This window comes from Canis lupus, chromosome 27 (assembly GCF_011100685.1).
Source record: "Canis lupus familiaris isolate Mischka breed German Shepherd chromosome 27, alternate assembly UU_Cfam_GSD_1.0, whole genome shotgun sequence".
NCBI lineage: Eukaryota > Metazoa > Chordata > Mammalia > Carnivora > Canidae > Canis > Canis lupus.
This window is the reverse complement of record NC_049248.1, coordinates 39,788,792-39,799,240: the sequence shown is the minus strand read 5'-3', so window position 1 is coordinate 39,799,240 and position 10,449 is coordinate 39,788,792. Positions and strand designations below refer to the sequence as shown.

At 50.2% G+C, this 10,449-nt stretch overlaps 1 protein-coding gene across 2 annotated transcripts; it reads right to left on the bottom strand.

Annotated features, from left to right (window-relative positions):
• Positions 1-2,736: 2,736 nt before the first annotated feature.
• Positions 2,737-7,992, bottom strand: TMEM106C (transmembrane protein 106C). Of its 2 annotated transcripts, none has more exons than XM_038577465.1 (8): positions 7,853-7,992; positions 7,174-7,385; positions 6,201-6,264; positions 5,569-5,728; positions 5,336-5,476; positions 4,840-4,889; positions 4,326-4,379; positions 2,737-3,472 (listed from the first exon to the last, which is right to left on the bottom strand). In XM_038577465.1, the coding sequence occupies exons 2-8, from the start codon at positions 7,355-7,357 to the stop codon at positions 3,376-3,378; spliced, it is 750 nt and encodes a 249-aa protein (XP_038433393.1). In that variant the 5' UTR covers positions 7,358-7,385; positions 7,853-7,992; the 3' UTR covers positions 2,737-3,375. The 2 variants fall into 2 exon arrangements, with proteins under 2 accessions (XP_038433393.1, XP_038433394.1); XM_038577466.1 differs by lacking the exon at positions 7,853-7,992 and adding an exon at positions 7,527-7,629.
• Positions 7,993-10,449: the final 2,457 nt, after the last annotated feature.

Here is a 10,449-nt window from a genome sequence, read left to right as displayed (position 1 = left end):
GGGTTCCTCAAAAATCAGAAGTGGGGGCTGCTCGGGTGGCTCAGTGGTTTAGAGCCACCTTCAATCCAGAGCGTGATCCTGGAGTCCTGGGATCGAGTCCCACTTCGGGCTCCCTGCATGGATCCTGCTTCTCCCTCTGCCGATGTCTCTGCCTCTCTCTTTCTCTCTCATGAATAAATAAAATCTTTAAAAAAAATAAAAAATGGAACTAACATATAATCCAATAATCGCATGAATGGGTACTTACCCCCAAAATATGAGAACACTAATTTAAAGGGATACAGGCACCCCCACATTTATTGCAGGGTTATTTACAAAAGCCAAATTATTGAAGCAGCCCAAGTGTACACTGATGGATGGATGGATAAAAAACATGTGATATATGTACATAGTGGAATATTACTCAGCCATAGAAAAGAATGGAATCTTACCATTTACAATAACACGGATGGAGCTAGAATGACGTTAAGTGAAATAAACCAGAGAGACAAATGCCATATGACTTCATTCATACGTGGAACTGAAGAAATAAAACAAGCAAAGCAAAAGAGAGAAACCAAGAAACAGAGAACTACAGAGACCAAACTGATGCTCGCCAGAGGGGAAGTGGGTGGGGAATGGGGGCAACAGGTGAAGCAGGGGAAGAGCACATAGGATGAGCACTCAGTAACGTACAGAAGTGTTGATTCACTAAAATTATATACTTATAATTAATATAACAGTGTTAACTACATTGAAAACAAAAATCTTACTTATACAGGCAAGAATAAGTACTGCTTGGCCCAGAGGAAGTACTTGCGGCCCTTCAGATTCATGTAGAGCTTTTTTAAACAGCTTTTATAGTATTTTTTAAAAGATCTTATTTATTTATTCACGAGAGACAGAGAGAGAGAGAGAGAGAGAGAGAGAGAGAGAGAGAGAGAGAGAGAGGGAGAGGCAGAGACATAGGCAGAGGGAGAAGCAGGCTCCAAGCAGGGAGCCTGACATGGGACTCAATCCAGGGACTCTGGGATCACGCCCTGGGCTGAAGGCAGACGCTCAACCACTGAGCCACCCAGGCGTCCCATACTTATTTATTTTTTAAAAGTAGGCTCTACATCCATCGTGAGGCTTGAACTCACAAACCTGAGTTCAAGAGTCACAGTCTACCAACTGAACCAGCCAGGGCCCCCCCGAATAGGTGGAACCTTTTAAATAGTTTGGTTCACACCTGAGGCCAGAGTCCCTAGAACAGCTGATCCAAAGATCTCGCAGATCCTGCTTTGAGGAAACTGGGGTTGCAGAATAGAGGGGGAGGCAAATTGTGGCCTATATGGAGCCTGGCAAATATCAAAAGCTTGGGACAGATAAACTTCTAGCTCTGATTCTGGACAAAATGCAACCCTTGGCATACAGCAGGTGCTCAGTTAACATTTTTCTGGCACAAGTAAACAAACAAATGGAGATTTCCACCAGGTGACATAGAAGTAACCTGAGAGCAAAAAAGTTGAGAGTACAGGCCAAGCCAGAAACTACAGCGATACCAATAGTGAAGCCTCATCTCGAAGAAACATATTCTCTCCAAACCTCAGCGCACTAGAAAAACAATAGTGACGGCAGTGACGCCCAAGCCAACCACTTGCCCTATTTTCGTGCTGCTGACAGCAACCACGCAGAACAGCCCGAAGGCTAGTTTGGGATGTCAGGATATAAACAGGCCTGGGAAGCCACATAGCATTTTGCAGTCAGACGTGTTTAAAGACTGTGAGGTGCTGTCATCTATCATAGCTGAATTCTATGGTTAATATGTAGTAGAAATGCTGAGGCACACGGCCATAAAACGGGACTCAAAACTGAAGTACCAAGATGAACGACTTTTCCAAAATTACATGAGAAATGTGCTAGAGGCTATTTGCAAAAGGGAAGACTAAAGAGAGAGCGTGTAACTGTGAATGTCTTCCTGTGTTGAGGGCACGTTTTGGTTTGGGACAGTGCCCTGATATGGCGACGTGCCCCCGCACCACTACACCCAACAGGCATCGCCAACACGCACACGAACACCCCCGAAGGATCTGGTGCAGCACTGAAACTCGACTTCTCACCCTCAGCTTTGGGTTACTCAATCGTAGTCAACATCAGCCAAACAGTTGTGACATTAAACCGTGGCTGGAAGATTTGGGAGTCCAGAAATCATTAAGCGAATACTGAGAGGCACGCTCCGGGGATGGGAAGCAAAACTGAGCTAGGCTCCCTGCCACCATCTGTTGCTCTGTGAGGGAGAACATCTCAGCCGAGTCCTGAAAACTCACCACTCAACTAGATTCGCTGCCGTCACGGGGCTGGAGCCCACTCTCTGGGCGCCAAGAGGGTGGTGGTCACACTTCAAGGAACGGTCGGCCTCGAACCAGGTCCTCTTAAGTCAGCACTACAGCCAATCGATGGGGGAAGGGATTCCTCCTTAGGAAAGTAGCTTCTCACTCCTCAGACATCTGCGCTATCTCGAGCTACCTCCAGGGGTACCGAGTGCTCCGTTTCAGAAGAGCAGGAGGGCAACCTCCCACCACCAGGGACAGATGGAGAGCAGCAGGGCTGCTGTGGCCGGAGGCTGCTTTTCTATGATGGGAGCTCACGGGGACAGTGCAGTCAGGGCTCCTTTTCCTCCCTCCTAATCCTGTGCTGACCCACTTAGCAGGCAACTATTCTAGAGTCCCCCGGAGGTGGCTCCTAAGACACCCAGACAATCAGAGGAGACGCAGATGAATCAAAAGCAGGATTTATTTTTCTACCAAATCCCCAATCCATGTTCCAGCCAATGGATGAAGGGTAAATCAAGCCTCACATAGACTCTATGTAAAAACAACTGTAATTTTCTACAGGAAAAAGGTTTCTGTTAAGTTCCTAGACATTTGCGAGATGAAAAAATTTCCCGTATTAGACAGTCTGTGCTTTCTTACGTATTCAAACATTCCCACCCGCTGCCTCTTCTGCACAGATGAGGGAGACCCGTTCTGGAGCTGCCCTAACAGTCCAACCTCCATGTCACTCTCCATGGTCTGATAACCTAGAACCGCGGTAGGATTTCAATGTGTAATGCCCAAGAACAGCTGAAAAGATGGGAATTCAATTCTTCAAACTTGCTCTAAGTGCCTACTATTTGCCAGGCACAAGCGAGGCACTGGGCAGTGATTCTGCTGGTTCTGAGAAATACAGATGGTGCTACAAAGAGGAGCTCTCCCCACCCCCACCCCTAAATGGCAGGAGGATGTTTGCTGGGGATTAAGAGAACCAATTTCTCCTCTACTTCTACCACCTGGGATAGGTCTGTAACTCAGGCCCTGGGAACAGGTGCTGTGTCTCTTCTGGCAGGTGCTGCCATGGAAGAACCAAGAGCAGTTTCTAAACAGCTGTGGAATTAGCTCCACAGTCCACATAGTGATGGGTTTCCAAGGAGCTCTGGGTCATGTGGCCAATGTATGCAATCTTCACTGAAGTTCTAGGGGGGAAAAAAAACAAAAACAAGAAGAATAAGTTCTGTTTTTGAGATGAAGTAGAAAAAAATGCCTACATAATTTTTTGCAAGCTCAGGCAACAATATCCACGGGTTCCAGCTGCGTATCTTCTTGCTTACAGAACCAGGAGGCCAGAAGATCTCTGTACATTCATAGAAATGCTATGCCATGAGACGACCTTCTAAATAAGTGGTTTTCAACCCAGGACAATTTTACCCCACAGGAAACTTCTGGCACTGTCTGCAGACATTCTGGGGTATTACAACTGAGGGTAGGGGGAAGTGGTGACTGTCACTGGCGTTCAGCAGGTAGATGTCAGGGTTGTTGTAAAACATCTTGTGAGGCACAGGACAGCCCCTCACAAAAAGGGTTGTGAATCTTCTGCTGAGGTTGAAAATCCCTGCTTTAGACCCTAAAAGTAGTTCAAATGCCTGCAGCAGGTGCTTTTCATCTGCAGATTTAACAGTCATGGTTCTAGGCCCAGCTCTAAAGATCCGTGGCATAGGGTAATTTGTGTGGACAAAGTAAGCTGGCGAAACGCTCAGTACCTTACACCTTGAGAAGCTTTTCTTAACTAGCCTCATTAGAATTCTAATGGGATCACAAAACTAGACCTCACTTCATGGAGAAAATGGTCTAACTGCTCATTGTAAATCTGGTGATTTGTGATTTGGACGCAGCCTCTAGAGGACACCCAAGAGAGTGCCTGTATGGCACTGGTGTCTCCGCTTTGGTTAGGTGCCTCTACTTTGTGGGTCACAAAGCACCTCCCGAGCAAAGGTGGTGAGGTCCAGGCACAAACACAAAGGCCATGGGGATAGGGGAAGAGCAACGTACCGCATGAAGATCACTATGTTGTGCACCAGGATATCGGGCAATGTGCAGAAGAAGCTACCAAACGGCAAATATGGAAACAGTCGTGTTTCGTTTTGTTTAAAAGAAGAAGAAGAAGAATCATAAGAATGCTGAGTTACATGGTCAGCCCTGTATGGGGCTCCTCTCCTCCCCCACCCTTCTGACCTAAGCGTCTGCCAAGGTCCACTAGCTCTGAGTTCCCACAGTGTCCATGCATCCTCCCACATTATGATGCTTTTCTGGTTTTTTCAAACCCACCATATACATGCTGAAGCTTGGAGATGTTTCTAGTGCCTTAATGTTCTCTTAGAAATTCCAGCACTTCAGTCTCCTATTCAACAACACATCCTCCAAAGAAACTTCAGGATGGCCAAAGCTTAGGGAACCTACAGGCCGAAGCCTGGGACTTAAGGTAGGGCTGGCCCCAATCAATTGAATACACTCTGAATCCCTTCTATCTGGCAGAGAGCACACATATAGAGAAAACTGTTCTTACTACACATAGGAAAATGGTCCTCCCATCTCAGCCTTCGCAGTAAAATTCACCTGAAAATAAAGACACCAGAGTCAGTTTTTGGCCAGGCAGGCTTGACCCAGAATGGTACTGTTAGGAGCAATTCATAGACCTGGGAGCATTCTTCTATCACATACAAAATACTTCCCCAAGATTGTCCTTGACACAGACTGTGTCCCTTTAACAATGCCTGCAACCTCTTCTCTTCTGAGGCCAATGGACCTCGGACTGTCCGGTGGCCTACCCCCACTTCTTGATTTGTAGAGAACTGCTTGCTCTGACAAATTCTTCTGTTCCCCTAATACTTAAACGCTGATTTCCTCCCTAATTTCTCAGTCACAGGGCATGATGGGTCTTCCCCACCAACCAGTTTCTACCAGTGGAAATGAGGAAACGCAAAGTCACGAAGCTACAGCATCCCATAGCCCCTACTCCTCCTGGAAACCTGTGAAGCAAGGACCCTCAAAGAACAGCATACCAGTTGTTCGCTCCGAGGAGGAATGAGGGAGACGTTAGTGGTCACATATGTGCCCACCACTGTGTTCATGTACTGAACCTGGCTGGACAGGCTGGTCACTGCCACCGAGTAGAAGTTGGAGTTCCTGATTTTCAGGGTAGCCTGCATCCGGACAAGTGAGGAAACAAGTTATGAGTGTTCTGGGTCCCAGACTTGCAGGTGCATGATCTGGGAGGCAAGGCCCTAAGTCTTACCGTGATGGCAAGGATGACAAGGGAGTCCTGCTTATTAAATGTGACTTTCACCACTTTGATCCCGTCATCATCCACAAGGACTGAATGTGGAAACAGGAAGAAAACCACCAAACCAGATGCCAGGAGACAGAGCAGGACAGACAGGAGGACGTACTGCTTACTGCAAATGACACAGCACATGATCAACCGGGCAGTCAGAGATCAAGGTCCAATTAGTCAAGATTAAATGCAAAACTAGATGTGAGGGAAAAGGGAAAGTACAAAGAGCCAGGAACCATGAATCAGGCAAGAGTGAGTGCAGTGGGAGGAGCCTTTAAAACCCATCTGACTGCTGTCTGTCATCTGGGAGAGAAGCTGAAGAGAGCAGCTCCGAGGACAGAAACATTTCCTCACTTCCCATGATACCCCTATTCTCCAAAGTCTTCCAAGTCAGCTCTTTCACTTGGCCCTGAGAACATGTCTAGCAGTTTCCTTCCCCAGACTGTGATGGGGCAGAGATATCTTGCTTCGGCAAACAGTATAAAAGGAAATGGGGAATTTACAAGAACAGATAAAAGTTTTCAAAGAGTTAGCAGGTGCTCATAAATTTATAGGACAGAAGCAGTTATTAACAGGAGAGGGAAATAACTCACGTTCTCTGAGGGCGCAACCTCTGATCACTGTGTGGGATCAAAGCCACCAACTCATTTACTTGTTCTAGGAAAGAACCAAACAATTAACGTTGGTAGAAATTAACCTCATGTGCTGGTGGTAGTTTCCTTTATGTCACACGTCAACCTGCCGTAACACACACTTGTCTGTAATTAGACATTTCTAGGATACGGGTTTCACATTTTGGGTCTAAGGAACAAGAAACAAGTAAAGCTATAGAGTGTGCTACAAATTACAAAACATTAATCAGTCATACCAGGACTGTGACACGGAAGTTGAGAAACTTACGATCTTGTTCTAGTTTTACCGCATGGCGGCCTGGAGCTGCCAAATGGCCTTGGGGAAGTAGTCATTACTGCTCTAGGCCACGGTCACCTCATGTGTCATACGAAGGCTCTGAAGTAGATGCTTTCTAAGGTTCTTACCAGCTGCAAACATCCGTGATGCTCCATCTAAACTGTTAGGACTTTCTGAGGGCCAACTTAGTGACACATGATCCTGCACTTTAATCAAGGCTTCATTCCTGAGCACATGTTTTTCTCTCCCCACTTGAAATATTTTCCAGACCTTAGGCTGTTAATGATTGACTACCTGCTTCCTTGAAAAGAAGCTTCCAAGATGGTTCACCTGTAGAGCTGTGCCAGGCCTCATGAGTGAGAGCGAGCAATAAAAAGATGTGCCTGTCAACAAATCCCACAACGTGGAACAAATGGAGCATTCCAAAGCAGGGAAACAAAGAACAAAAGAGAGGAAGTGAAGAAAGGCTTTCGGATATAAGGAGACCAACAGAAGTTGTGGAACCTACCCAAGGCCTATCAGGTCAGCTCAACTGGCTCCTGTTCGGGACACTGCCTAGGACTACGGCACTACTGCTAGAAGAAAAGCTTTGCCTGGGAGACAGGAGAAGCCCTGAGGGTACCTTGGGAACCCCTCCCATGATGACCAGAGTCTCACCTGTTGGAATGTAGCCTGTCCCCTGGCACGTGAGACAGGTGATGCTATCTCGACCGGTGAACTCCACATATGGGAACTGAGCAATGGCTTCTTCTTGCTCCCTTTCTGCCAGCAAATCCTCCCTGTTCTCTTTCTTTCGCTTGCAGTAAGAGGGGCGAGCGGAGGTGGAATGCTGGGACCCCATGGCCGGGATGTGCCACTTGTGTCATGTCCTGGGAGGTAGGTAGAGAGGCAAAGTAAGTGCAGGTTGAGTGGCCGCACTGAGTGAGCCAGGAACAGAAGAAACTGCATCTTTCTAGGAGAAAAGCGAAACCACAAAAATGACCCAACTGCCGTCCCGTGATTCCACACACCTGCACAATTTCATCAAGGGTCATTTTCTAGGTACGTTCCCCACCGCTCCCAGCCCCTCCCAGCCCCTCCCTAGAGCCCAAGGAGCCACAGCCCCCCCCCCCGCCGGGCTCCCCGCAGCCCGGAGACCCGCCCAGCGCCGCCCCGCCCGGTCCGCTCTGCGCAAACTCTGCGCGCTCCGCCAGACCTCCCCGGACCGACGACGGGGCTCCGGGCTCCCCATCCCCCTCCAGGCCCAGCCCGGGGGGCGCGCTCAGGTCACGCCCCCTGGCAGAGCGGCGCTCCGAGCCCACCACGGGCGCCCGCGTGGACGCCGACGCCCCCGGACCTGCAGGGCGCCGACTCCCGGCAGCTCCGGTTCCGGCCGCACCCGCCGCCACCTGCCCGCTCCGCAGGTTGACCTGCCTCTCCGCTCCTCGCAGCTGCGGGCGCTCACTGCGCACGCGCCGAAGGGCCAGCGGCGTGGGGGCGGGGCCTGGGAAGGGGGCGGGGCCTGGGAAGGGGGCGGGGCGCGGGAGACGCAGGCGGGAGCTCGCGCGTGCGCTCTTCGCAGCCCGGCTGGGGCGTCGGCAGGGGGCGGTGGAGGCAGGTGGAGGCAGGTGGAGGCAGGTGGCGGCGGGCGGCTCCTCGGAAAGGCGGGTCGGGGCCGCGTGTCTCCGCCGGGGGGGCGGGCGGCGGGACGAGGAAGGAGCCGGCGGTGGCGGAGCCGTTCTCAACTACGTGGACGCGGGCGGGACGGAGATGCAGAGGACGCGCGCGCTGCCCCCTGCTGCCCCCATCCTGCCTTTAGTCCTAGCCCGCACGCACAGAAGGCGTGTATAGGACGGGGTAGAGGACACTTTTTATTTTATTTTTTTAAAAGATTTTATTTATCCGTTCATGAGAGGCACAGAGAGAGAGAGGCAGAGACACAGGCAGAGGGAGAAGCAGGCTCCACGCGGGGAGCCCGATGCGGGACCCGATCCCGGGTCTCCAGGGTCACGCCCTGGGCTAAAGGCGGCGCTAAACCGCTGCGCCATCGGGGCTGCCCTAGAGAACACTTTGAAGGGTGGATTTCGGGGCACCTGGGTGGCTCTGGTTGAGCGGCTGCCTTCGGCTCAGGCCGTGCGTGATCCCGGGGTCGGGGATGGGGTCCTGCAGCGGGCTGAGCTGGCTTCTCCCTCTGCCTGTGTCTCTGCCTCTCTCTGTGTGTCTCTCATGAATAAATAAGTAAAACAGTAAAAAATAAATAGAAATAAAGGGTGGGGGCGGTCCCGGTGGCTCAGCGGTTCAGCGCTTGCCTTTGGCTCAGGGCGTGATCCTGGAGACCGGGGATCGAGTCCCACGTTGGGCTCCCTGCATGAGAGCCTGCTTCTCCCTCTGCCTGTGTCGCTGCATCTCTCTCTCTCTCTCTGTATCTCATGAATAAATAAACAAAATATTAAAAGAAAAGGTGGATTTCTTTGCACGTACTGCCCCGTGGAGCTTAGCCTACAGCAGCGGCGGACCTTAAGCAGGTGACATTGCTTAAGATGATGCTGGGGAGGGGAGAGAGTCTGGCCTGGGAGGATGAGGGGCCTGCTTGGCAAGGGGGAGTGAGGCTGGCCACCTCTGCCGAGGCCCCTGCCCCTCTGAATCTCTCTCCTCATTCCGTGGGTAAGGCTGGCGCCTCCCCTTCCGCTGTCTAGCCGCCTGCCCAACCGCTGGTCACAGTCGGTCCACTGAGCCCTTAGAGTAAGAAGTGCTAAAAAAAAAAAAAAGAGAGAGAGAATGACACTTGTTAAAGACAGTAAGGCAGACTTGACTGAAGGGGGCCATGGCCACAGGGGTAGGGACGGCTGCACCAGGGACTTGGTGTGAGGGAGAAGGGTTGCGCGAAGCTCTGAATACAACATGGGCAAGGAGGAGTTTAGAGCCAAGGAGCAGGGTAGGGGTCAGTGGATGGAAAATTACTAAGAGGAAACCTCAGGCGTAAGGAAGATTCTGGCTAAACCGACCTAACAGGATTCCTGCTGAAGACAGGCCAGGGTGATCAGACATTTCCTGAGGGATGGTGGAGAATGATCAAGTATCCAGGGTCAGGAGTTCTTGCTCAGACTGGCTTGTACAGTACACACACAGATGGGCCTATGAGAAGTCTCAGGAGCCTGACTAGAGTTTGGTCGAGCAAAGAATCTTTATCAGAAGCGACAAGGAGCCATTGTTCTTCTTTTTCTGTGTCCAGCCTGTACCTTCTCCCTCCTGAAATCTGATCTTCACCTCTCTTTGCAAGCTCTATATCAATTCGTATTCTTTATACAAATCTGATTTTGTCTTGAGACAACGATATTCTCAATTAAAAATATATTTCCTTAAAAGGGACAGACACGGGCAGCCCAGGCGGCTCAGCAGTTTAGTGCCGCCTTCGGCCCAGGGCCTGGTACAGGATTGGGTCCCACGTCGGGCTCCCTGCATGGAGCCTGCTTCTCCCTCTGCCTGTGTCTCTGCCTCTCTCTCTCTCTCTCTGTCATGAATAAATAAATAAAATCTTAAAAACAAACAAAAAAAAGGGATGGACACTCAACTGGCCCCTTGACCTTCCTCTTCCTGTTTGTAGTTTGAACTTGATGTTGAAGATAGGGCAGCCTTCTTGTGGCCGTGAGGCAAGAATTGCATGCTATGGGGAGGCAGGGTAGAAGCATACAGGGAGCCTCGGTCCCTGTGGCACTTGGAGCCACATTCAGGCCCCCAGACTGCCTATCTTTTGACTTCTCAATACATGAGAAAAATAACCACTCCCCACCAAAAGTGAGTTTTTTGGCGTGTCTCTCACCATGAGATGTGATCCTAAAAGATACAGACACAGACCTAGTTAGGGGTGAAGCCTGGGCTTTAAGACAAGCAGTCTCACTGCTTTAATCACACACTGTGTAGGCCACACTTAGGTTTCTATCTTCTGCTAACGTC

Bases quoted from the DNA above. Each gene is read 5' to 3' on its own strand.
- TMEM106C (XM_038577465.1), bottom strand. From the start codon at position 7,357: ATGGGGTCCCAGCATTCCACCTCCGCTCGCCCCTCTTACTGCAAGCGA. The intron at 6,265-7,173 runs GTGAGACTCTGG...GTTCTTTCCTAG, and splicing joins GACAGGCTACATTCCAACAG to AACAAGTAAATGAGTTGGTG. The intron at 5,477-5,568 runs GTAAGACTTAGG...GTCCGGATGCAG, and splicing joins TTGTCATCCTTGCCATCACG to GCTACCCTGAAAATCAGGAA.